At 39.8% G+C, this 27,983-nt stretch overlaps 1 protein-coding gene across 4 annotated transcripts in view; it reads right to left on the reverse strand.

The window, feature by feature from the left end:
* The window catches only part of CDC42BPA (CDC42 binding protein kinase alpha), a 157,404-nt gene that overhangs the window by 8,888 nt on the left and 120,533 nt on the right, over positions 1 to 27,983 (reverse strand). For 2 of the 4 annotated variants that reach the window (XM_082214790.1, XM_082214789.1), the window contains 15 exons: positions 27,803 to 27,922; positions 23,579 to 23,659; positions 22,707 to 22,812; positions 22,290 to 22,426; positions 21,305 to 21,444; positions 20,603 to 20,684; positions 19,380 to 19,596; positions 18,759 to 18,821; positions 17,489 to 18,082; positions 15,959 to 16,056; positions 15,328 to 15,412; positions 13,157 to 13,280; positions 11,777 to 11,894; positions 1,993 to 2,110; positions 1,007 to 1,164 (listed from right to left, as the gene is read on the reverse strand). In XM_082214790.1, the coding sequence (XP_082070916.1) occupies positions 1,007 to 1,164; positions 1,993 to 2,110; positions 11,777 to 11,894; positions 13,157 to 13,280; positions 15,328 to 15,412; positions 15,959 to 16,056; positions 17,489 to 18,082; positions 18,759 to 18,821; positions 19,380 to 19,596; positions 20,603 to 20,684; positions 21,305 to 21,444; positions 22,290 to 22,426; positions 22,707 to 22,812; positions 23,579 to 23,659; positions 27,803 to 27,922 (2,241 nt within the window). Of the gene's footprint in view, positions 1 to 1,006; positions 1,165 to 1,992; positions 2,111 to 6,939; positions 7,126 to 11,776; positions 11,895 to 13,156; positions 13,281 to 15,327; positions 15,413 to 15,958; positions 16,057 to 17,488; positions 18,083 to 18,758; positions 18,822 to 19,379; positions 19,597 to 20,602; positions 20,685 to 21,304; positions 21,445 to 22,289; positions 22,427 to 22,706; positions 22,813 to 23,578; positions 23,660 to 27,802; positions 27,923 to 27,983 lie in introns of all 4 variants that reach the window. The other 2 variants (XM_082214792.1, XM_082214791.1) reach the window with 2 other exon arrangements.

A 27,983-nucleotide genomic window follows, 5' to 3' on the forward strand; every position in this document is an offset into this window, starting at 1 on the left:
GTTGGATTAACTTGGAAAGGTGATTCATATTTTTGTTGCTTCTAATTGGTTTAAATGTTTCCCCCCTTCCATTTGTTTTCTTTCTCTTGTTTCATGACTTGCAGGAAGTTTTGGCAGCGGTTTTGTACAAAGGGTATCACTCTGTGTTATTTGTTCTGACATGAACAACTCATATAGATTACTGTAGATTTTTTGCAAAACATGCTGCAAAAAATACCTTAATGAAAACATCGCTTTCATTGTGCAAACTGCCGCCAAGGACAGCAGCGTCTGTCAATCAAAGCAGCCACTGCTGAGAAGGAGTGGCTGTATTCACAGGAAGCTTGATTCAGAGAGACCTCTGCTGTGTGAATGCATCCTTGACTGCATCAACTGGCCTTAAGCTGCAGGATAACAAAGCTGCTTGTGGACTGGGCAGGACAATGCCAGTATTCCTCCATTGGCAACCAGCCGTCTTTATGACCAGTTACTTCCTGCCCCTGTCAAATTCTACAAACTAATGTGAACCAACATTCAGTAAAAAATCAGAATATAGATTTCCTTATTGCAAAACTAGTATAATAGAATATGGACAAAAGTCAAATTGATTTCAGTGGGAAAATGAAGCACATGTTAAAATATTTCCAGTGAAATCAGTGAGACTAAAAACTTAATTTTGCCTAGATTCATGGCCTGCTTGGTTACTTATTAGAGGCAGTAGTAATTCTCTTTGATGCACCACTAGCACTTCTTGTGCCAAAGGAAGAAAAATCTACAAGTGCTGCTAACAAGTTTATTATCTAAATCCACAGCGTTTCAAGTCATACAGACTCCTGCCTTGGGGATTTCTACTATATTTTAAATAGGAAAATACTTTGTCCTTCAGTAAAACCTGTGGTTATTCTTCCTGGGGTCACTGTCCTGTGCAACACTTCTCTATCCTTTTGTTTGAGCACAGCAGAGTAAAGAACTTGGGCTCTGTGGAGCAGCTTCCCTTGCCTCCCCACCCCTCCCACGTTATACCCACCTCTCGCTCATAGTCCCTCGCTGGTGCATCACTGCCTTGGTCCAAACCGCCAGAGGACAAGGAGCCATCCGAAGGGGATGCCATTGGCTGACGCTTTGCTCCATAGCTACCTCCAGAGAATTCCCTCCGCAAAGCACTGCCATTTTGTGCAGATGATCCTAGGAAAATACCCAGGGATTTAGCTACATGAAGGCATACAAATATGAAGGCATTAGAGCTGTACGCTCTAGTAATTGTTTTCCTGAAGCTAATTTTTGTTGAACTGCCTGCTTCCGTTTCCCAGCTGCATCCTCTGTAAATTATTTAACAATTATTCATCGAAACACACACCCCAGCACCAATCTGATTTTACACTGGGCCAAACCACCAATTATACTAAATGTGTAATTTGACTTCGCAGTCTCTTGGTTGCTATTGTTTTAGTAGTGTTTTATTTGTATTTCTTCAAATTAATCCCCACCAAGGGTCTTAACATAATAGGCATTTTGCATCTGTAACAAACTATATTTTTCTGCAAATAAGAATTTCCCCTCATTGCCTTCCTACATACTATGTATCAAATAAAAACTATTCTATTTACTTGGATATTCAGTGGTCTTCAGTTACTTTTATTTTACTGCTACTCTTGTTATATTGTTGGAATGTCAGTTTTCAATGAGAGTCTTATCGGCTGTGTTCTGCTAGATGCTAATATTGTTTTATGAGGGGGAGAAACAGTTGTAAGGTGCCTTGAGGTCTATGACTGGAAGGCAGGAGTCAAAGTATTTGAAACAAACAATATTCCCAATATTTTTTTCTGGTATTGGACATGTGCCAGATCTGTGTTGGTGTGGGGTACCTTAACAACATAAGCAGGGGACCATGCCAGCAGTTTCAAAAGTCACTTGTGCCACCATGTTTCTTTGCCTTCCCTCCCCAGTCCAGTCACTTGTATATATGTGGATGGACTCTGCATTATATGTCCGAGATAAGGTGCAGCAACTTACTTGCCGCCAAACCACTGCTAGCACTCATGGAGCGTCCGGGTTCAGTGCGGGATTTTGTGATTGATGGAATACTGACAGAACCGCTAAACATGGTCCGACTTTCCTGAGGTCGAAGGTTCTGCAAAGAGAAATAGGAAAGAGGCAAAATCATTTACAGTGGAAATACCAGGGTTATCAAACTACAGTCCAAGCAAATGGTCAAACAATGCCTTGGTCTCCAGGTTATCTAGGCGGCAGATAGGCAAGACTGCAGAGGTTACTTTCTATAAATAAATAAGCACTGTGGATGGAACCACACAGAATGCAGTCAGCAGCAACTGCAAAATGCTAATTTGTATGTGGCAGTAAGTAGCCAAATATGCAAGGTTTTCTCCTAAATTCTGATATTTTCTTAGGCATTTGAAACCTATCACACACCCTAGTGTAATGTCTTCAATGTTAAAAGTCCGCATGGACGCAGACAGCTAAGCAATGTAGCCAGACTAGATGCTATATAGCGCCTGCTCCAATTATTTACTATCAACATGGATTTTTGCATCTCCCAGTTCTCCCAGTCTCTTTACTACATGTCAAGATTATTTCGCTTTCAAGGACTCTTCTGAAACACATTGGGTAGAAAAAGAATAGGCACTGAATTTATCCCCAGGACCACCCTTTCAGAGGGTTGGAATGATTCAGACACTAACAATCCCTACAAGCTTAGAGTACTTCAATATGCTGCCTCTGAAGAAGGCCAGGAAACTTCAGCTGGTGCAGAATTTGGTGGCCAGCCTGCTCACTGGTCCATGATGGTTTGATCATATTACACCATTACTGGCCTGACTGCACTGGGGTCTAATTAGTTTCCCAGTTCAAAGTGTTGGTTTTGACCTATAAAGCCTTAAATGGCTCAGGACTGCAATACCTCAAGGATTGCCTCTCCCCATATGAACTGACCTGGACCCTGGGATCACCATCTGAAGCTCTTCTCTTGTGTGCTGCCGCCTCAAGAGGTCAGGAGGGTGGCAACACAAGAACAGGCCTTTTCTGCAGTGGTTCCTCCCTAGGGAGGCTCACCTGGCGCCTGGTTTGTTTCATTTTCCCCTTGTTTTTATTATGTATTTTGTGGTTTTATTCTGTATTTTTATGCTGTGAGCTACCCTGAGATATTTGGATGAAGGGTGGTATACAAATTTAATAACTAAAAATAATAATTTTTACACGGGTCTTGAAGGAGACACTTGTTATCTGCTGCTTATTTCAGTACCGCCTGATTATTTCAATTATATTGTGTTTTATTATTGCACTGATTGGCTTATTGCTTTGTGTACTTGTAAACATATAAAACCTGTGTACAGTGAAGTGACAATACTTAAAAACCCAATTTAAAGGTTACTGTGAGTTTCAAGTTACACGATTGCCACTTAGTGAAGCTATTTTTTTTGAGAGCCAGGATAAAAATATATTAAATAAATAAAATTAAAATAAGAATAATTTTTCAGGAATTATATGTCATTGCATTTTTGTTTTGTTTTTCAACAAATCAGTAATAAGCACATCTAAAATTAGTACCCTGCATGCATTCAAATTTCAGAAATGCACTCTTATAATTCATTAAACTCCTTTGGGCTTATTGCTTATTGGTCTTTAACAGATAGTCACAGCTTATTTGATTATATTAGTATTTATTTGATTATATTCAACTATCCCCTGTACAAAATTGGAATAAATGGCATATTTTAAGGATGTATGAAATAAAAGGTTTTTCTGAGTTTGAGTCGGTGATCTGGCATTCTGTTGTTGTTGCATATAACACATGATTCTATAATGCACGCGTCTACCATTAATCTATTGCTTTTCTGCTTTTCTGTTTATGCAATGCACCAATTAGCATCTGACAGGCATAAAGAGCTAAGTAATCTTAATTATTGTTTTCTGCTTCTCTCATTGAACAGTTTGTTTGCCACCTCTGCACTGTATGTTTATGATCCCACTTCTCAATTAAAGGTCAGTTCCTTGCTTCCCCAAGTCACATTAACAATGTGATCAACAACTCTGGGTATCCTCCTGGCAGGAGAAAACAAAATATGGTTATAGGATGAAGCTGACTGCTAGAAAGCTTTCAGTTGATTCAATAGCCACCCGAGCTATCCAGTAAGTAGTGAATCTGATACAGGGATATTGCAATTTGGGATACTGCAAGGAGGAATGATTTTAGACTTTATTAATATGGACTCTGGAGGATGAGGGGAAGAGTCAATGCACACTGATATGCAGAGTAAAAGAAGAAGCTTGCAAGCCCATCCCCTTCACTCAGAATGATGGGCATTTATTGATGGTGATGATGATGACGACAACAACAACATTTTTCTTATACATTGCCCATCTGACTGGGTTGCCCAAACCACTCTGTGTGGCTTCCAACAAAAGTACTGAGGGAATGGGGGGTGGGGGTGGGGGAGAGAAAACCCATCAAGCATTAAAAGTGTCGTGAAAGAGGGCTGCCTCCAAATGTCTATGAAAGGTTATAGAGTTGTTTAACTCTGACACCTGATGGGCAGGTGTTCCACAGGGTGCATGTGACTACCAAGAAGATGTTCTTCTGCCTGGTTCCCTGTAACCTCATTTCTTGCAATGAGGGAACCGCCAGAAGGCCCTTGGAGCTGAACCTCAGTGTCTAGGCTGAGTGATGGAGGTGGAGATGCTCCTTCAGGTATACTGAGCCGAGGTCATTTAGGGCTTTAACGGTCAGCACCAATATTTTGAATTGTACTTGGAGCCAATGTAGACCTTTTCGGATTGGTGTTATATGGTCATGGCAGCCACTCCCAGTCTGGCAGCCACATTCTGGATTAATTGTAGTTTCTGAGTCACCTTCAAAAGTAGCCCCACATAGAGTGCATTGTAGTAGTCCAAGCGGAAAATAAGTAGAGCATGTGCCATTCTGGCGAGACAGTCTGTGGGCAGGTAGGGTCTCAGCTGGCGTACCAGATGGAGTTGGTAGACAGCCACCCTGGACACAGAGTTGACTTGCACCTCTATGGACAGCTGTGGGCCCAAAGTGACCCCCAGGCTATGAACCTGGTCCTTTAAGGGCTGAGTAACCCTATTTGGGGAAGTAGATCTAATGACCACAATCAATTTTAAAACAAGGTGGAGGCAACTATTACAGCTGCAGGTATATGAGAAAGATACACTCATTTTATTTAACTAAAAGACAGAGTCCATCTAATTCTTAGGTGCTCTTTACCTCACTGCTCTTTTCTTAAACATTTGTATAACTCACTGCTAAGATCAGAGAACAGAGAAAGAGAAGCTTTTCACGTCATGCACAAAAAGAAAAACCATGGTTGCTCAAAACGGCAGTTAGGAAATGGTAGTGAAGCTTAATCCTATAGCATCTTCTTTAAAATACCGATGTTATTCTTTTAACAGACCAAAGAGGTAAACAAACGAATCTTCAGAGCAAATACATCTCAATGGAAAAAATACATTTTTTATTTATAATAACAATTTATATATCCTGCATTTCTGTCAGCAGGACTGAAATGTCATTCTTTTGAAAGGTAGAAAATATAAATTTGATTGCAGCTCACTGAGCAGCTCACTCATTTAACTTCAGAAAAGAGAAGCAATTTACTTCAGAGCCACCAAATGTAAGATGCTTTCTTAGAAAATATAGCTGGGTCATTCAGCGGGGTCATTCAGTTCAGTAAACAATCTTGTTGGCAGGAGAATTATGCGAAAGGACACAAACGGTAACAAACCTGAAGCTCAGCCACTTGCTCAGCATTATTGTTCTGTGATTTGAGAGACACCTCCCTTTAGACCAGGATTGTTAGGCCACAAATAAAAAACATTTTTATGAAGTACTTGACAGAGCAAGAGCCTACTTCTACAGACCTAACTAGAAATAAGAAGAGGCACAGCCTCCTGCTCCCTTAAATGGCGCCCCCATTTCTCCAGTCCTGCTTTATCAGGAACTCCCTTCCCTTCCCAAATCCACAAGGCGCAGGAGTTCTCTGTCCTCTCCTTCAATTCCATCCCCCAGTTAAGTCTCTCCCTGAAGCTCTTTGCCTTCACCTAACATTTCAAGAAAAAGACTAAGATTTCAAGGGGGGGGGGAGTTATGTAAGACTGCCTCTGCACATATATATGCCTCCATCTCTCCTTTCTTCCCTCTGCTGCCTCCGCAAAGTTGGAATGTAGACTGCAAACTCCTCAAGGCAGGGCACAGGGTTTCCTTTTTGTTATAGGACCCTGTACAGCAGCATGTACATGGACAGTGTGGCAGAAGTCATGTAAATCAGATCAGATTGATGTTCCTATTAAGTGGACAGAATTCTATTACCATACTGAAATGCAGAATTCCAACACTATACACAAGGTTATCTCTAATACATAGGCCTCCTTCTGTCATTTGGCATGCAACCATCCAACTGTTTAAGTCTTGTCTGTTGGAAAGAAAAGCCATGGGCGTGAGTCTTTGGATACAGCAACAAGCTTTCCATAATTATCAGATAAATCCTATTGAGATGCACCCCTGGGCTTCCTTCAAGTCCCCTATGAATCTATTAATCTCAGTGGACAAGGGGACTGTGGGGAAGCATGCGCAATGTACCAAACATGTTTTAGGACACCAGTCTCCTCACTGTGGGTCCTTTGAACTGGGAAACTCATGTGAAATTCTCTGGTGAATTTTAGTGGGATTGCAAAAGTTGTTTTGAATACTTAGTAATTTTGGGAAAAGGTCAAGGACTTCTACTTTGGTAGATGCCCAATTTCACACCCCTCGTTTGGGGGTTACAGAGAAATGTAGCTGAAGGGAAGCAAAAGGAAAAAAAGAAAGATCCAGACACAAATGAAGCCAACTGCAAAGCTGAAATCTTGCCAGATATTAGCCAGGCCAAAAAAGAAGGAACACCACACAGTGTTAGTAGCAGGAACACCTGGCTGAACAATTCATACCCTTATATTCATAAAGGCTGGTGTACGAGGGACAGAGCGTAGAGGTGGGGAATATGCACGGTTTATGGAATCACGGGAGAGGAAATTTTCAGCTGAGTTAACAGTCATGTGATAGATGTGCTCGAAGTTGCTTGGAGAAGAGATGAGATGGGAGTGATGATGAGAGGGTGGATAAGGGGAGCTTGGCTATCAAAGACAAGAGAGATACAGAGAGCAAGACAGAGAGAGATAGAGAGACAGAGAAAGAGACAGAGACAGAGAAAGAGAAAGAGAGATAATGAGGGAGGATATCTGTGATCTTAGGAATACAAATCATGGAGCATATGCTCATTAAAAATGAGGCTTGTAAATCAACAGGCATATTTAACATCTGCATACTGCCTGACCCATTTCCAGAGACTGCTTTTGTACATACACAACCACCATCACCTTCTTATTTTAGAATCTCGCTCTCCAAAGTACTCATTACAATCTTGAAGAGAGTGAGTAGTGGCATGTGAACTGCAGTCTAGCATATGCCCTTCTCCTGCCTTCAGACATTGACATGTACTACAAACATCACAGTTAATTCTTCCCTCCTGGCTCACGTTTGATCAAATCCTGTCCCCTCCTTACCCCTACCACCTGTGCTACTCAGAGTGGAGCTTCACTGGAAACTCACCTGCTCACAGCCTGCTTGAATTAGCAAATGGACTGAAAAAGGCATGATGTGTTACTAGTGACTTCTATGATGGCATCACGCCTTGGGTGGTGCAAGGTAGGTCAGGTTGCAGAGGCTTTACTTTCACAGTCCCATCTGAGGCACACAAATGGGCTTAACATACATGGTATACAAAGGACCAGACATTCTCACACAGCCAATTCAATCCGACGATAATATGTGATGTACATATTCCACTGTACAATGGAAAAAAATGTGTGGTATCGAAGTCATAGAACAGACCCTTTTTAAACCTACAGAATTAAGTTAGTCATGGGTTAGGCCTTGGCCAAGTCAAGGACTTCATGTACCTTTTTTGTTGCAGGTTAGATGACAAAGTAGTTGTTGTATTATTATCCATTGTGTACACCTCCCAGATTTATGTGGTCTAGTTTTTGAATAACGTTTACTTTTATGAATCTATAGCTTTTTCTCTTTCCCCCTTTGCTTTCATTCCCCTTTGTTAACAAAAAGAAAAAGTGTGAACATCACAAAAAGAAAGAAAATAAATCCTTTTCCACACAGGTAAACTAACAGGGGGATAGCTGCTGCCAATCAGTGTAAACAATACTGAGCTAGATAGACCAAATGTCCAACTCAGTATAAAGCAGCTCTTGATATTCCTTATGTATTCCTGTATCTATATATAAATGTATTGTAAGCCTTGTAGATTTTTAAAATGTCATTTATTCAATACATAATTTAATAACAGTTTACCCTGCAAAATCAGCTCCATCTAGTGGTAAAAAGCTAGATGCTGAAGTGTATGGGGTTTTTCTTTTTCTTAAAAAAAGAACAAGACTGCCTTTAAAACTAAGAAAAATAAACTTTCCCTGAATTCATTCATAACAAAGAAGGGAATGGAACATAACCCAGAGACCCAAGATCTGACACAAAATTAACAGTGAAATGCTACACATGTCTACAGAGAAGCAAGTTTGACTGAACTCAATGTGACTGATGATCACAGGACTAAAACAGACAAATTAAGAGCAATTTTCATTATTATCTCTTGCAAACCTACACCGATCTCATATATCTTGATGCAGCTAATCTTCCTAAGAAGCGCCACTTTTAGTAGGCATCCCCACCACTGGGAAACAACAGCCCTGTTTCCAAATGGTGCACTAGAATACATCCCTCACTCAGTGTGCTGGGGACAGCTATACTAGAATAAAAATATGGCAATATGAAAACCAAGCCTCCCTTCCCTAGCATGGTACCCTTCAGACAAAGGGAAAAGTATAGATGCTGGCAAAATCCTACTCCCATTTTCTTATTAATAAATGAAACAACTGCAAACATTTGATTACAAGAAAACACAGTACCGGGGGGGGGGTTACTAATGTTTTTGGCTCTATCCTCCTTCATGTACCAGTCATCCAAACATCTAGATACTCGGGGGGGGGGGAGAACAACCCTGAATGTACACCCTTGTTCACTAAAGCATTCACAAGCCCATCAGTTTCCCTACATGGACCCTCAAATGTAGATCATGTTCTAATTTCAGTGTTTTCCATATAAGAGGAAAATCCTGTAGGAGATTTTGCTTAAGGACCAGCTGTTAATATACTTTACTGAAGAACTCTTGCTTCCTACTTGCTGCTACCATGGAGCCCAATTATTCAATTAGAACTGCATATACACAAACAGGAAGACCACCAGAATTGTATGACCCATCAGGAAGGAAAACGGTGTATCACATTACACTGCCATCGTATTTCAGACTCTTTACACACTGGCTTTGTTTGCATGTAATACTAAACCATGATTGAGTGCTGTGCAGACGAGCCTGAACAAGCCTGAGTAATGAATCGGGCCCACACAATTTCCCCTTCTCTTCCTGTCCACGGGGATGATGACTTCCATGGGGTTTAGTTTCACTTTTACAGAACCTCGGTGTAGCATTTCATTAAAACAAACTCTGGAAAGTTTCATAAGAAGTCAACTTCAAATAATGTCTTATCCACATACCACAGGGCTCAGAATCCTTTTCTGGCTGAGGTTGACAGGTGGGCAGGGCCACCCACCAGCCTATCACCTGACATCATAGTGACCTCAGGTGATGCCTCTCTTTGAAGCCCCAATTGTCAGGACTTCAAAGCAAACCATGGGGCTTTCAAACAGCCCTTCTTTAAATATCCTTGGGCAGGGATGTTTATAAAGGGCTTTCAGACATCCTCCCCCTTCTGTTTGTCCTTCAAGCCACAGAGGCTTGTAGGAAAAGTGGAGGGGGAGGAGATTGGAGGCAGGCTCCCATGTCCTTGGAGGGCACCTCCACCTTGCTCCTTCATACTTCCAAAGTTTGAATGCCTTGAGCAAGACATGTTCCAGCAGCTGATGCGATGGGAACATGCCTTCAAACATCCCCCTCTGTGTGTCTCCTTTAAACTGCACACCTTGCTTGAACAAAGGAATAGTCGAGAGCTTTGGGTCCCCAGTTGTTCCTTTGATGTTCTGCCCTTACCTGCCTCACACATAGCATGGGGGTGGCTTCTTGAAAATGGCCTTATGGGCCCAATGGGGAGGCCTGATGGGCAACATTTGATCTGTGGGCTGGAGGTTCCCACCTCTGATAAAGCACTAAATAGCTTAATTTTGTTGTTGTTGTTGGAAAAATGGAAATATCTGCTGCAGTTGATTCGTTTTAAAAACCGTTAGCTTCAAACTAATTGATGCATATACCTTGGTTACTATACAGAAATAGTGTCTTTGCATACTGATAAATCAGGCGCAATGTTTAATTTTTACTGAAGTTTAATAGAAAAAAAATTGTAGGGACCCAAGGAAGTCAAATAATTTACTAGTATGTTCCTGCAAGCATTTGAATAAGATCCTCTTTTGCCTGTTCAATTAGAACGGTGGCAAATTTTTAACAGGCAAAATCAGCACAGCAACCCTAATGTGGGGAGAGCTGCCATTTACTATGTTGGCAGGGGCAGGAGATGCTTGAAACCTACAGAATCGTGACAATATGAGGAAGAGGACTCTGTGTCTGGTATATATCATGAGGGAACACCACAGGAAAGGGTAATCCTTTATACAGATAAATCCTGGGCTGTGAATTTTGCTGACTGCACATATGAGAAAATAAACAGTGAACTGTTTCTTAGCACCTGCCGTGATCCTCTCTTCTCTCATGTCCTCTTGTATAGCTCAAATAATTTAGAAAAATATGCAGGAAAAGAAAACAGAATGCTTTTGTATATACAGCAGGGAAGAACAGATAATATGAAGATTTGGAGAAGAAACAAAAAACTGGTGGGACACTTGTGTGTCCTGCAGACAGAAGCAAGAACTTGGCCCAGTCTGCTATTTTGCTGAATACTGAACTTCAGGGTGACTCACCCTTTGGGACCCAGGACACATTTGGAAATCTAAGAAACTGTTGTGGTCACCTTTCATAGGCAAATACTGTCGATGCTCAGAGCCCACCCCCCACCACAACAACAGGTAAAACACCTACACCCGCCAAACAAATACAACACAGACTAAGAAGCAGACCAGCCTTAAAAAAAAAATTCCCCCAACCAAAGCACCCCCCCAAACAATTAAAAAAATGGGAGGGGCAGGTAGTCTGATTTCTGCATTTCACCAATGGTTGTAATTGTTCAAGAACTATTGTGTAAGCTACCATGAGGTTACTGTGTGGAATGACTTCCTTAAAACTAGTTCTGAGTTTCCATATCCATTAATTAACGTAACTGTGGAACTGGTGTGTCCAACAGATGCAGCCATTGACATTTAACTGTTAAACGTTAACCTTTATGGGAACTGCCAGTAAACTTGGGCATTGCCAGTGACAGGTTCACGTTGTGGTATCTCTAGTTAAACTGATTTTAGGAAGAGGTCTTTCCAAGCACCTATTGTGTGAGAACCTGGAACATCACATCTAGGCAGGACAGACAAGCTGGCAAGATGGGAAAAGGACTTAAGGCAGCTTTCTATGTTCCTAAGATTTGTATTTCTCTATTTTAATCACTTTCAAGCCCCTGCCCATGAAAGTCACTTTCTATTTCATTAAAACCTTCTAACTGTTCAACTCCAATTTATATCACAATTTAATGCCTATATGTTCATTTTATCTACTATATATAACACTAACATCTATGTGTGGACACACTCTCATATACTTACCATAGGTAGATCTTTAAGGATTTGTATACCATCTCCTGGGCCCATGTGTGCTATGTGGTTAAAGTTAGTTGGATTAGAAATTAATTTATTTCTCATTTCTGGATCTCGTAGCATCTCCCTGCAAGAGAGGATAGCCAGGTCAGGTATTTTGTCCATGAGGATATTTGTAAAAATGGTGAAATATATATTTACATACATATTCATATAAGTTACTTTAAAACATAAATAAAAAAAATATCTGGCCAGGTTTCAAAGGAGGGTAACTTTAACTTCTGGTGTTGATTCTATGCCAGCTCTCAGCCTGATGAAAGGGGAAAGGGTGAGGAAGAACAGAAGTTTGGTTTAAAGCCTTAAAAGCCCATGCCCGTAAAAAGTCCATAGGGCTACTGAGACTCAGAGAGGGAGTTGAGACAACATTCAAGAAAAGGTGCAGTTGCGGGCTCAGTGGTGACCTGGCACTGCAAAGATGGAGGCAGAGGTGAAGGACAGAAGAAAAAAGAAGAAGAAGAAGAATTAGAAGAATATTGCACTACCCTTCATATTTAACTGTCACAATAACTTTAAGAGTTTGTAAAGAAAGGTGCCATTCTATTGTAGGATACAAAGTAAAGAGTTCTCTGCATCTTTGAAAAGCAGAAAGCATAAAACTAGCCAACTGTACAGTAAGTGTTGCTGTAATAGTTTTACAGAAAGAAAAGCAGATCTGGCTATCTTTACCAGTGAAAAGGTTGGCAATTTGAGAAGAAGTTCTGTTCTTTACATATGTCTTTCCTGCAGTTACATGTAAACTTCTATGGATGGAAAGAACACTTGGCCAGAAACACTGAAATATCAGTCCTGTGCTTACTGAAAACATTTTCTTAATATTCAGAAAGGTTTGTAGTTTTTTCATATACCCCAAGACACCATTTCCCAAGGTGAGCCATTTGTTACATAGAAGCCACGCAAGGGGACAATTAAAGAAATAACATCTAAACACTGAGGAATGTTACAGAGTATGGGATGAGCATTGCCAAAAAGTACAACAGCAACTAGACTTTGAAAGTAATACGTATGCATAATTAGTAATGTAATCCTCTTTTGCAAAAAATTTTATTATCAATCTTCATATATACAGTATATGCACACACGCGCACGTACATATATACAGTACATGGAGGCATGCATTCAGAAAATTACAGTAATTGTTTTGCACAAGGATTTAATTTTAAATGGACTAAGATTTTTAGACTGGTGTTTATACAAAGTATGTACAAAGAGTAAATGTAAGGGAAGAGAGACAAATGTCTGTTCTAACAAAAAAACTACATTGACAGCAGACAAACAAGTCTTCAGGGCCTACAGGCATGTACAGAAGACAAGTACAGGTTGAATACCGACCTCCTCTGTTGCATCCTCTCCTCCTCAGGCACTCTGAATGAGTAACGGCGTTTATTGTTGATATTTCGGACCATTTGCTTCCGGCTGTTATCAGATGTCTCAGGAACCACCAGCTCATCACCCTCTAGGAAAGATGCAAAAAACCCAGCAGGTTCCATATTAAGTTAATTAATAAAATGGTTAAAAGCGTATTAAGCTACGTATTTCCCCTATTCTGGGTTTTTATCTAAACAGAGCCCCTGGGAAATTATATAAACAAACACAAAAATAACGTAGGAAGAAGAAATTGTAAAACACTATTTCTGTGACTGCAATCCAACGCTAATTGTGTATCACATGCAAACATGCTTTACATAAGCTATGGCGCTTGCCACCCCCCTTTTTAAGTTGGGGAGGGGGCGATTTAGAGACATTAAGTACAAAGGGAGGAGGGTGCTTATCCTGTTTCCTTCCTACTGCTTCTCCAGCCCCAAATTAGCCTTCCTCTGAGATTCAAACATGGGGGCAAAGGAAGCAAGTGGATTAGGGATGGCAATCTTTTGAGCAGAAGCAGCAGCAAATAAGGAAAGTGTTAAGCTCTTCCCTACTTCTCAGCTCCCAAGTCACCTCCTTTCAAAGGAAAAAAATGTATTGGGGCTTAATTAAACACATTACTGAGTTAACTCTCGAGTCTCAGTGGAATCCGTAGTGCTTATTTCTGAGCTTACAACTATATTTTAAAGCTGCATATATATATAATGAATGATGTTTGGTACATGATACAAAGTGGGCACTTGTACAGGGAGAATGATCCAAGAAGTTATGGTAGGATAGAAGGGGAAGAAAGCAGAATGCTTAAGTAAATGCTTCCATTTCCATTTATTTGGGGTAGGTAACCTTATACCTGTGTAGGTGTTTGAGGCTGCTTCATGGGGGGAAGGGAGAGACTTGGAGAAAACTCACATAGATAACTGAATTCCAGCACTAAGCAGGAAAAACGAAAAGATCACTTCATCTAACCCTAATTATTCTGCTGTTGTTTATCCATTTTTTGTAAGATTGACAGAACCAAATTATTTTCAGGTAAATCAAAATTGGCAGCAATTAAAAACTTACCTGCTCACCCAGTTTTGCAGGGGACTGATTTAATACTGAATTGCAAACTGGTTGTTGTGAAGCTGTTGTACTATTATATCCTTCTTGCTTTTCAAATAGTTTTCATTTTATTTTTATATAGCTTTATTGTTTTTTCTAACCTGCTCTAGGATTAAATAACTGATCCTAGGTTCTGTAAATAAACAACCTACTTTCTGATACTAGGAACATACACTCAATATTCTATAAACACTCAATACTCTAAAACATTTATTAAGAGAAATATACTCATTTCTGTGATAATGTAATCTTCACACTTCACTCAGGACAGGGAGTAGTAAATATATATGCCAAAATAATTTCTAATCTTTTGTTTCCTCTTCTCATTGTTATTTACAGTGCAGGTCTTAAATGTCAATGGTGACTATACTGATTGGACTAAGTTTTACCAACCCAAATAAACATATACATTATTACAACTAGTGTTCTGATCAAGGACTGGGTTTTACAAAAAGTGTAGTTGAGTTTGTGATTTTATTGTATTTATGCAGGTGTTATTGTTAACTGCTTCAGGAGTCTTTTTTTGGCAAAGAATTATTCTGTAAGTTTGAGAAAATAGCAATAAAATTTCTATTTTATTTATGGAAAAATAAGCAGAACCTAAAACATCTACGAATCACAAATGGTAGGCCAGAATAAAATAACAATAGATTTCCAAGTCAGTTATGCTGCCGTACTAGAGTCTCCATAGTCTCCCAGCTATTTAAGGCACACGGTACAATAACTTTTTCATAATTTTGTTCTTAACCCTGAGAGAATGAGTGTCTTTGTCAGATTACAGCTGAAATGTTTGTGAGGCCAACCAAAAATGTCTTATACGAGACTGAATCAACAATGATACACAATATTTAATGGGCTATATCGTGGATGGGGATCCTGTGACCCTCCAAGTGTTGTTGGGCTTTAACTCCCATCAGCATAGCCATTGGTCAGGGATGATGGAAACGGTAGTCCAGCAATGTCTGAAGAGCCACAGGTTCCACATCCCTGGGTTATACCAATACGTTAATTTTAGCGAGGAATCTTCTTTCACTCACCTGCCATCTTGTTTTTGAAATATATTAACCTCACTGTTTCTAGTCCAAGGACGTTCAGCGATCCTTCTGTGTTCAAAGGACGTACCTGAAAGCACATGAGTTATGAGTAGCTTAGTAAAGATTGGCTTTAGTAAAATATTTCTCAAACTCAAAGGCTAATGATGCAGAACAATAATTAACAACAGTTAAAAACACACACCCTGAAACTGATTAGTGAACTGGTGTTGAAACCTTTGCCAAAAACCTGGAGTCATTTTACCTAAGATCTGAGATAGAGTATAATTTTTTAATTTTCATTTGTTCATAATATTAAACAGAAGTTCGTGAGGTGTTTTTCAATAGATGAAATGATGCGGTTTGAATTAAAAAAAGAAATTAAAAACACAATGATCAGCTAAAGCCTTACAAGTGATCGTGCAATAATTCTCAATATAATAATTTTTAAAATTACTGGTGTATGAGAATTTTAGGGGAAGGAGGAATTATATTGCATAACAAATGATAAACGCAGAAAGGGAATTCTTTTATAAGTTGCATTTGACTGAATATGCTAACAGGTTGAAACACTCTTAACTCTCGTTGGAATCTATCCTATGGAATGGTTTGATCTTCAGTATCATTTGCTATTTACCTTCTTGAGGGGGATAGTCTGAATCCACTCCATGGAGTTCACATCAAATATATCAACAGCATTTTCACTGTAAACTGAGAGGTATGGGGCATTGTAACCTGGGGAAAAGTAAAATACAAGTCTGAGTAACAGGTTGTGTTGAAGGTTAGAAAAGAGTCACTTCTCAATATACAGACTCTGTAGACAGCTCAACAGTAATAATTTCTTTATTATCCTTCTAATGATTGTGTAGAAAATGGTAAGTTTATTTTATTTTTTATTCTGAACAAAAGGATCTTTGATTATTACTGGGAAGCAAGACAATATTTACTAATCACATTCCTTCTGGTTTAATATTCATCTCAATTTCCCAGCTATTGATAGCATTTTGAACTGGTCACTTTGCCTCAGATGGGGAGGACCCACCTTAGTTCTGTGACTGCAAGTTGTTTCAAACTTATTTATTTTATTTTTTAATTGTTGTAACTCACCCTGGAACCTTAGGTTGATGAGTTGGTAATTCTAGAAAACAGGGTCTTGCAACAAATATTACAAGTATATTTTAAAATCTGGGTCTGTGAATATACTTTCCTGGTGTAAAAAAATGAACAGTACAGTATAATGTCATGGGACCCCCAGTTGTTAAGGTTCCTATTAACCTTGGTATACCACTGGTGAGAAACAGTGCTGCTGGTAGTGAATGCTCTTGCCTAGCAGTAAAGTATGCCTAATACCAGGGGGGACTGTTTTATGTGTATGGTGCCATTTGCTTATTACCATTCATATCAAGCAGCTTTAGTCATGACAACTACAAGCCAGTGCTATGAACAGGACTACTTATGCTAGATACATAGTTCTAGAAGCAACACACAGCCGTATTCTGCCATGAGACTCTTAATCTCAGGGTTGTGGGTTTGAGGCCCACATTGGGCAAAAAATTCCTTCATCGCATGGGGTTGGACTAGATGACCGCTGTGGTCTCTTCCACCTCTACGATTCTAAGATTCAGTGATCTGGCCAGGTATGGCACTTGCCTTCCAATGCAGAATCAAAAAACATAATCTGAAGTGGGTTTCTGACTCTGGTTTGGAGGACAACTGCTAACCACGGCCTGCCAAATGAAACACTGTGAGTGGCATTCAACTAAATCTACTTTAAGTGGACCCACAAAAATTATTGCTCCTAACTTAGCTGTGTTTATTAATTTTACTGGACCTACTCTAAGTATAACCAAATTGAATGCAACCCTGAGTTAAACTACAACTAACGATGACCAGAAAATAGAGAGAGAATTCATAGTGGGAGGGAGAGAATGGTAAGGAAGAATGTGTACATCTGTGTCTTGTTTATGAAAACATGACATTATTTTAAAAAGCTATTTCTTACAAATGTCTTTTGTGCATCAACATCCCCATGTAGCCTGTTGATGATGCCGTTTTACAGAAAAAGAAGGGAGTAACTACCTGAATATTATCCCAATGTTGCATGTGTTCTCTCAAACCAGGAGGAGAAATGAGGCTACTGTGAACTAACATAATGACAGGAACTTACAGGAAGAAGAAGGAGTTGCAGGCCACATCAGTTCCTGTTGCCTTGATCTTCGACCTTGGCAGTCCACATAAACCCCCACGCTGCTAAAACACAGCAGGTATTCCTTATTCGAGATCTCAACTGCACAGATGGCATCAGTTGGTTGCTGTGCAATGAACGACAGTGTGTGATCATCTGGGTGAAGCAAACTATGTGGGTTTCCTTCTCCATGCAAAGGGTATTTTAAGAATCCTGACTGGTAGCCCACACAGAGCCGCTCACTGAAGATTGCCATCCACTGGACATTCCCAGCCACTTGGATCTCTTTAATCTTTTTGTGACGTGTCTTGCTGTGATTTAGTTCATAGCAGAGGACCTGTCTTTTCATTGCCACACACAGGCAGGTAAGGGCTCCATGGCGCACTTGCCCAGAAACTATCGTCTGGCAACCTTTAGTCTCTGCCAGTTTATAAAAATCAGTCTCTCGTCCATCCAGGGCTGTCATAGGGAATAGCCGTACATGACGGTTTCGTCCTGAGATCACTGCAATTAGCTGCTCATTTGGGATGAGCTCAATCTGATGCACTTTCTTATTGTCACCGACACGAATGATCTCTGCAAAAATTAAACACTTAAGTTAGTACCCATGCAAACAAGCAGTTCTTCCTTTGAAATTGTATCTTGTGCTAAAGCCCCAATACAAACTATTGCTTGTGTTGTTTATTTCTCCCTCTCATTTTGCTGGAACTGTATGAAGACAGACTATGGTGGTTTTTCTCAAGCCACCATAGTCTCATCTTTCAGCTACCTTTTCCTTACAATTTATTTCTTATGGCTTTAACAATAATTTTCTGCTTCAATCCTTATTGCTGGGATATGTTATGCTTCACTTGCCATAATCAACATGTAGGGAATCTTAAAAAAAAAAAAAAGTTGAGAGCCTGCCTTCCCTCATCTTGTCATGGGCCAGAACCTATGATGCAGAGAGATGCTAGGGTTCTGAGGACCCATGGGGTGAAGCTTCATCCCTGGCATTTGCAGGCAGCCATGGAGAACGTTCATCTTATTTATCCCAATTCAGGAAGTAGTTATTGAGTCTGGGTTCCAGTCCGCCAACACAGCACAGATTGAAAGGCTTTCTTGGTAGGCGGAAAGAACTGAGAACAGTTTGACTTGTCGACTTCACAATCATGAACTAATAAAAGACGGCACTAGAAGGAGCTGACAGAACAAAATGTGCAGTTTATTATTTCAACCCCCGACATTTCAAACATAAGCCATGTTCCCTTACCATCCTTGGTGACATGAACCACAAATAACCCTTCTTCATTGCCCAGAGCTATTCTTTCGTGATCTGCAGCAGTTAAAAGAAAAGAAGAGGGTGGGTGGGGAGGAAGTCCAATTGGAGGCACATGGCTAATAAGGAAGACAAATGCTAATCGGATAGCAGATCAACAGGCTAATGATTAGAAAAGAATACTTACCATTCACTTCCATATATCACTTTTAAGAATTAAAAACAAAATTTTCCCCAATTTCCTAGTGTAATAAAAACACAGTGAGCACACTTAGAACCCACAGCAGTGCTGCTATAGAGGGTTAGGATTAAGTGCAGGTGTCCCTCTATATAGGGTGGGATCTGTGGCTGTTGAGGTTCCCGCTGGGCCCACTGAAAGAACAGGCAGGTGAGAAACTATTGCTGGTGGCGTGCCATGAAACAGGCAATTTCTTCTGAGGGAGTGGGGATTTATCCATTGGATCCTAAGCCAGACCATTTTCTGGAAAGGGATCTGGTATCTGGCCTACTCTGCTGTACCAGCTGGCATAGCAAAAAAGAAAGGGGGGGGAAAGCACCCACCCAACTTCCATTAAGGTAGAGTCAAGTATTATTGTGGGGTTATTAAGCACATACCTATGATTGCTGCCGCCTGGGTGGTTTTAATGAGGGGCAAGGTGCTGTCATAGGCCTCTTTGGGAACATAGACTGAGCGATCTTTGAGCTTGTTCTTCTTTAAAATCCTGTGCAGTTCATTTAGGACTCCTACCCACTTGCTCTTTTCATTCTCGCTGTCAGCTAGGATCAGGATTGAACACTTGTTACTGCATGCTGATAGCTGGGAAGCTGTAACCTGGAAAAGGTAAAGACGTGTGTGTTTTTGTGCAATGTAGAAGACGGCACACATGAGGTAGGGAGGAAGGAGATAAATATTCAAAATAAACCAATGCAAAGAAAAACAGACGCCTTGACATTTATGATCTGTTGAATATAATCTGTGCCTTGCTTGTAGTCAATCAGTTGAGGAACTCAGCATTATAGACACATTTCAAGGCGAGCTAGCGAGAGTTAGTGTGGCATTGCATATAGAGTGGTTTGGGAAGTTCAAATCTCTGCTTAAGTAGTGTTGAAGCTCACTGGCTGGTCTTGGCTCAGCCAGCCTCTCTCAGCTTGGCTTATCTCACAGGGTTGTTGCAAGGCAAAAATGGGAAGGGCACAACCATGGATTGGATCTAGATTTTGCCTCCCATGAATGGAAGTGGTCCTGTTTTCTAAGAAAGTCTTCCGTTACAGTGGAGGCATCTTGCTGATGAGACAGGCAATTTTTGTTTCTCTCTCTCTCTACCCCCCCCCCCAGCAGCCCCCTATGCACCCAAAAATCTGCTTCGTGTGGTCTGAATATCCTTTGGAATAGTGTGGAAGGTGGTGCCTGGGGCAGTAGAGGGAAGGTAAAGGTAAGCAAAATTACCTCCCTCATTCTCTTCTATCCGTGAGAACGTACTGAGCTTCTAGTGGCAAAATTTACTGGGATAAAAATCTAATTGAAAAAAATCAATCAATAACTATCAGGCAAAGCTTTCTATTTATGCTAAGTTAAATGTTTGTTCCCTTCAGACTAGCTCAGGGACAGTACCATTTCACAGACCATTACAAATTAGTATGTTGTGACATTTTCATACTTCCTCCTAGTGTCCAGGGTTTGGATGAAAAAGACATGAAATTTCAAGGAGAACTTGAAACCACAAAGAACGATGAAGGTATTTTTGATAATAAATGAAATGGAAACAAAAATTAAACAACAGTATTGGCTCCACTGTACTTATAAGCAACAGATTTCAACTTTAACATGTATAACTTACTCTAAAGATACAGGGAATATCTTTTCTATTTGCATGGATGACATCAGAAGCCAAGACAGAACTCACTGAGAATTCTTCATCCCTTTTTGAAAAACAACAATGCAAAAAAATGTTTATCAGCAAACTGAAGTGCATTTCTTTTATAATTAACTTTTAAACAGTATCTATTCAAATTATAGTGGAAGTGCATATCAACACAAGGTGCTTTTTATCTTAAAAAGGTAACCTCAAGTCATTTAGGAAGAGAATGACCACCAATTTCATTTCTTTTATTTTTATGTTATTTCTGTAGACTATATTCTTTTCTAAGCAAACATGTGCTATCTGCTTTTTTGGGGGGGTAGTCTAACATCATGGGACAATGAAAATATCGGATTCTATCTGTCTGACATTAATCTGGAAGTAACTGCAAGGGTGGCTGAGGTTTTGTCAATAGTGTCTCTTAGAGTAGCGAAGGGCACTATTTAGTGGGAAGAAACTCCAATGAAAATCCTCGTTCTTACATATTTTTGTATATGTTTTTTAAAATTTTACATGTGGATGTTTTATGATGGCCTATATTCATAATGCCTAATAAAGGATTGGTGAAGAAGAAGAGTTATTTCTTAGACATGGAAGCTTCCATAGATTGAATTCTCTACAGTGTGAATTATAATTGGTAGCACTTGCAGTCTCTTACATTAAAAAAAAGACACTTCCTACCTCATATCAAGAACCTGACTCACTACCACACTGGGCTGGGATGCTTTTCCTTCTGCAATATCATAAAGGAAGAGCTTGAAGTCACAGACAACAGACAGTGCTCTTTGCCAGCCTTTCTTCACTCCAGCTGGTTTTGGGACCTGTAACAAAATTAATGGTACTGATATTCAAATGTAAAGAAAGAAATGTAAAAATAAATCAAACATTCCATTAATTAGTTATTAGAAATGCCCTGTATATTCTCAATGTACAACCAGCGGGTCATTCAAGAGCATGCCAGCATTGCAAAACCAAACGGGTTTAATTACTGTGGCTTTCTACAAGAAATTCTATGAGGTTGCTGAGAATTCTTTGTTAGAGATCCTTTGCCCTTTCTCAGAACTGCAGCTTCTGCAGTTCCTTTGGGAAATACCACGGCAGTTAAATCGGAATAGGTTTGTAGCGTGCATCTTTTTACATGAGTCAAAAGTCTGAGGAAACCTCCACGCTTTCATTCAGAAGGGCAGGCCTCTTTGAAAACATGCCCTTACTGCAAGCTTATTTCAGCTCAGTCACATCACCTAGAAACCCAGGTAAAGTTACACCACGCTTTTTGCTGGTCGTGTGCCAAACTCTATTTTATAAAGGCTTGTTTTCTCTCTGACAGGCCCAGCCCCGCTCCTGAAAGCAGTCTGGAATAGGGTAAATTACACCAGCATAATCCACTCTTGTGTATATGGCCTCCTATAATTTGGATAGCTGCGGAAATGTTTAGTGCGCATTATACTTAGCTTGAAGTAATAATATGCAATAAAAATGTGGGGATGGTAAAGTTTAGAACAGAGTAGTTCTTTTCTTATTCACACACTCAGAAAAAATATTATATAGAAAATGAAAAGCCAAGATGATTGTCATTCTAATATAAACCAAATTGTTTGATGCTGCATTATAAATTATTGTAAGAAAACTACAATCAGACCATGGCATTCAGTGTTCCTATACTTACTCGGACATGGCCTTCATAAGCCGTTCCTATGCCTTTCTGTGGGTCAATACCCAAAGGACCCTTTGTCTGTTCAGGTGGAATTGGACACACCGCTGGTGCCTTGTCTGCACAGGTCACATGGCATGAAAATCCACACACTGGGGGAAATATAGAAATCAATCAAAATATGCATTTCTCATTATTGAATATGTAACAGATTAATCTAGTAACGTATGAAAGTTATTAACATTTCTCATGTCAATGTTGTTAGTTACTTTTGCAATATCTGCGTTTGGATCAGTTCCAGAATTAAACAAAAACAAGTAAATATTCTTTTTCAAACTGGTCTGGACTGTTCTTGCATCCAAAAAATTAATAATCAACAGAATAATACAATGAAGTGATAATTTGCTAGATAAGATGGTAAGTCAATCTTACCTTCACAGGTACAGCCCTGCCTTATTAAGCCAACCATCAAAGATGTGCACTGATTGCATTTGGTAGGGGTATTAAAGGATTTCACTACAAACTGATGGGCCTTTGGCTGTGGAATAATGAAAACAGAAAAAGCTTAGATGACAGGTACTTTGCTCTCCAAAAATTACTCTTAAATACAAATGCTGTGTGTTAAATTAATGGTCTGGTTTGCTGTGCTGATAAAAACCAAGAGGTTTTTTTTGTTTTTGTTTTTTGTTTAGTAATACAAATTCCAGACTGTTCCCATGTCTAAAAATAGCCAAAGCATTATTGATTACTGTTCAGAGAATAAAATTGGCAGTCTAAAGAAAGCTGACCCATGTCTCAGCAGTCATGTCAGCTGTCTCTTTGAAAGGGACACTATCAAAGTTAAAATCATAAATGTAAAGTACTATTAAACATCTGTGCATTAGCAAAAAGAAAAAAATAAATATTAAAGAAAACCCTCTTTTGTATAAGCAGATGAATATACAGAAATGAAACAGGTGAAAGAATCATCCTTTGTTTAAAGGTACTGATGTTTATTTATTTTCTGTTAAGAGACAGACAGCTGTGCAATCTCAATGGTCAAATATCTAAGGTAAGACTGCACAGAACCAAAATTGTGAAATTTTGCTTCCCTTAGCTATGAAGACCATTTGGTGATAAATAAACACACTTTTCTCATCACATTAAAGTGATGATATCTGTGTTGTGAACCAGATGATTCATAAACATCCCCAAGAAACTACATGGGAAGGGCTTCAATGTTGCACTTCTGAATGATTGTTAGAATGATTATGATTAATAACAATAATACTGCTGTTAATTGTTGCAAGAATTTCTTATGGTACCTTTGGCACAGAGAGTCCTGAACCAATATATGGTGACCTCATGGTTGGTGTGTGAACTGGACGCAGAGGATGATCTGAAACCTGAACATATATATGTTGAGGATTACTTAAGGTGAAAAAAGCACACCATTAAAAGGCCTTTCACAAACATAAACTTCAGCAAAAAGAGCACAAGAACTAAAGGAGGCAAATAAATGAATGATTGTACAAGTAACATGCTCATCACCTTGCTACCTAGCAAAATATTTAAACATCTTTTAAGTTCTCCTTTACAACCTTGAAGATAGCTATGCTGACAAGTGACAAATGCATTTTACTTAATGATGTGCTTCAATGGATAAACTCCCAATGCTCAGTGATTTAGCAAAGATAATTCACAAAAGTAAAACTTTCACCTTACAGCAACAACAGAAATGTATAATCTTTCTTTCCTTTGGTTTTGTAAATCAATAACATGAATTCCAGTATGCTAGCTTCCTATGATTTGGGACAGCTGTGTTATTTTGCATCCATAAAGCAATTTTGGGAATTATTCTTTTGGATACACACCAGTAAAAAGTGTCTCATTTTATCAGAATATGACATCTGTGATGCATGTGGTTTGTTAGAGGTCAATGCAGGGAGATGGATATTCTAAGGAAATGCCCCCCCCCCAAGCTAACATGCTATTGATTAAATGACGTAGAACACCTCTGCATCAATAGTGAATTCATAGTTGTACCAGAAATGTAACTGCTAACTACCAAAAAATGAAGGCCAGTTGCATTGCAAAAAATCTACCTAAAGCATCTTGACGCAAATGCCCTTGTAGGAGTGGCAGAAGAGTTTAGCAAAGTGTGACTAATGATAACGGCTTTTGAAAAGAAAAAGATTATGTGTGGGGAAGATGAAGTTTTTTGCAGCATATTTCAACTAATGAGTGGGATAGCTGAGGCACTAATGCTTTTTATATACTGGTTAAGGAATCTTAATGGTAGTTTGACAGCATCTGATCAGTTTGTATAGCAAAAGGGGGATTATGGCTGCATTGGTATGGACACTTACCTGGGAGTAAGTTCCACTGAACTTCTCTATAACCATGCTTAAGTTTGCAGTTAAGAATAGGGAAAAAACCGGGACTTCCGGGTTGGCGCCATCGCCGAATGGCGGACTCCCTCCGAGCTCCGGAGGGAGTCTGCTCGGCAGGGGCTGGGTCCTACCGCGCCGGCGACGCGGGGACCCTTAGAAACCACGGGAATGGATCCCGTGGACATGGTGACTCGGCTGGCACCGTTATCGCTCTCCCGGCTTGTGAAAGAGCCTTTTTAAAGGCTACGGATCGGGCGCCGGGGAGTAGCGTGGTGCTTTGAGTCCTCCGCTTCCCCTGCCGGGCGCAGCCGCATGCCATTCGGCGGAGAGCGCTGGCTTCTTCCAAAGGAAATTCGGACAATTGATCAACAACCCGTGAGTAATTGGGCAACCGGGTTTAAAAGGAGGAAAAAAGAAAAATTTTTCCGGATTTGGCACGAGCGGGAGGGGATCCAAAAAAGGAAGTCAGTCCCCTCCCTGATTGTAAACATGCTAAAACAAGGACTGAGAAACCAAGATCTATTCAGAAGCTTATTGATGATAAAAATTACCAACTCCACGATGTGAATTATAAGAACTGTGCTGGAGGAGAGGAGTCGAGGGTGAGGAAAAAGCAACCCCCCCCTGGGAACCGGGGCGATTCGGACAGCCTGGCGAAGAGAGATGGAGATTTTGACAGCTGTCAAAGGAGCTGTCAAAACTGGAAATTATAAAGAGGACTTTGCTACAAGTTCTTTGCTGGTTAATTTTGTTACAATTTGATATAAATATGGATATAAACTGTCGGGAAAAAGAAACAACAAATTGACTTTTGGATTAGAGGATACAAAGTTATTGTAATCCCTCTAGAGGGGATTCGGGACATTACAAGTGTCGTATGTGGAAAACTACTCTGGGATGTGTAAAGGTCTTATCTCCTGGGAAAGCTGCAGAACTGAAATATTATTTTGTCTACAGAGGTGACTATAACACAATAGAATCTTCCATTGAAGCAAGAAAGGAACTGGACGTAAGTCTGTGTCCCTGAATAACAAACCTCTGTAGAGACGTTAAATTTTGGAACAAGAATGTTTTGACAGCTGAACAAGACAGAAACCTGAGAAACCAAGAAATAAAAGAGTAGATGACTGAATACGACACGGAAAGAATAATGGGAGGAGCAACAAAAGATTAAAGAAAATTAAAGGCCTCTATTAGATTGGATTTTCGACGTTAAACATCATTAAGACAATCAAATCCGAAGAAAACAGCATGATGGACTGAGATAAATTTGGCTGTGGACTTAAGATCTCCAGGCCGACAACATACAGACAAATGGACATGGGGAATCAAAACCGGGGAAGGGAGGGGGAACCTTAGAATCCAAAGGCTTTGTAACCAACTTTTTGAATTTCTCTATACTTTCTATCTTATATTCTTTATAACTTTGATACTTTACGTTTCTGTTTTTTCTTTTTTTTTTAGAAAGGGGGAACTCGTGGAAGAAATGAGAGCGGATCTTGGGGAAAATTTTGTTCTATTATAAGACGAGGAGTGATGCTAAGATGGTGTAAATTTAAATTGGTTTATGAGTATAATATATTAGGTTTAATTGGGGATGAGAACTTGTGGAACCAACTTGGATAAAGGGGAATACAATCGGGAGGGGAAGGAGGAAGTCCCAGAAAGAAGGTTATGAAAAGAAGGGTCTAAGTTAGTTTCTCTTTTTCTTTCTTTCCTTTATCTTTCTTATTTTCCTATTCTGTTATTATTGGAAATTTTAATAAATATGATTAAAAAAAAAAAAGAATAGGGAAAAAACCTGCACCCCTAATTTTAGGGGCTGTGTTGGTATGGCCATGTTGTTGGACTCCCAACTCCCATTAGCTCCAGCCAGCATAGCCAGTGTTCAGGGATGATAGGAGCTGAAGTTCAACAACATTTGGAAGGACACACCTTAGCAATCCCTCCCTTATTTGAAAGGCTTAGTGGCATTTGAAAGTCAAAAAATGTAAGGAAGAATGATTTTTTATTTTTTGGAATAGCAAGAGTATCTGTCAGTTGCAGAGATGTTGTATGAACATTAAAAGCCCAAGTAATTTCAACCAAAATAGAAACATAGTCCAGGAATATAAGGCCAATGAACAGCCACTTTGGCTCATGGAAGGGGTTTGGGCAGCCCACCATTTTTTTCCTTTCCTTTTAAACCTGACGCCATCTCCATGCAACTATGCTGTATCATGAATTCTTTCCACAACATCTATAAGTTTCAAAAATACTTTTGCCACACAGCATAGGATTCTGCTTATGGTTATAAAACCCCCACAGGCCTTTGGATTCTGGCCTAATGTAGAACATGGTTGTAGGTTTCCAGAGGAACAATGTAATATAATGGGTTCAGATGGGACCCAAAAGGAACATCCCAAGAAAATATTGCAAAGATTATTTGGCAAGGTTCAGCAGCCCAGAAAAAAAGGAAGCAGCAGCAAATAGATGCAAAATGAACAAAGCAGCACTCAATCCTAGGTGCAGTTGAATATCTGAAAGGAAGCAATGAGAGCACTCACCTTACCAAACCTCGTTGGTGCCATTTCCCACTTGCTACTTGCTTTCTTAGGGCAATTTCACACATGATTAAGATGGCTACAAACCCAAGTTTGCCAGGAAGTGTATATTCAACAGGCATCCAGATCCAATCCTCACAGCCTAATTATTGTGTTTTGTACAATGTACAGTGGTACCTCGGTTTACAAACTTAATCTGTTTCAGAAGTCCGTTCTTAAACCGAAACCGTTCTTAAACCAAGGCGTGCTTCCCCTAATGAGGCCTTCCACTGCCGGTGCCCTTCCACCGTTCGGCTTCCATTCTTAGACCAAGGTAGAGTTCGCAAACTGGGACACTACTTCCAGTTTTGTGGAGTTCGTAAACCAAATAGTTCGTAAACAGGGCTGTTCTTAAACCAAGGTACCACTGTAGAAATGTGTGCTGCATTCTTTTTACATTTACAGGTGCAGCATCCCACATCTAAACAACTACATGTGAACTGGTCCTTGGATATAGTTTTTAAATCTAATTTAAATCAAACACTATTCAGGGCTATTTTGCCTCCTAATTCATTCCGAACCTATCTAACACTGTGGTGTGGGACAGATGAATCTTTAGCAAATGAGAGAGTACCTCAATTGGTTCAATGTCACTAGCTGTGGAAGGGGACCTAGATCTTGAATGAAGGTGACACTTGATATCTTCATCCCGCGAAGGCGTATTAGATAAGGTAAAATTTTCAACAGAATCAATCTAGAGAAACAACCAAGGAAAAGAAACAAGCAAAAGGAAGGGAAGAGGGAGGGGAAGAAAA

Source organism: Podarcis vaucheri, assembly GCF_965113315.1.
Source record: "Podarcis vaucheri genome assembly, chromosome: 3".
In the NCBI taxonomy this organism is placed as follows: Eukaryota; Metazoa; Chordata; class Lepidosauria; order Squamata; family Lacertidae; genus Podarcis; species Podarcis vaucheri.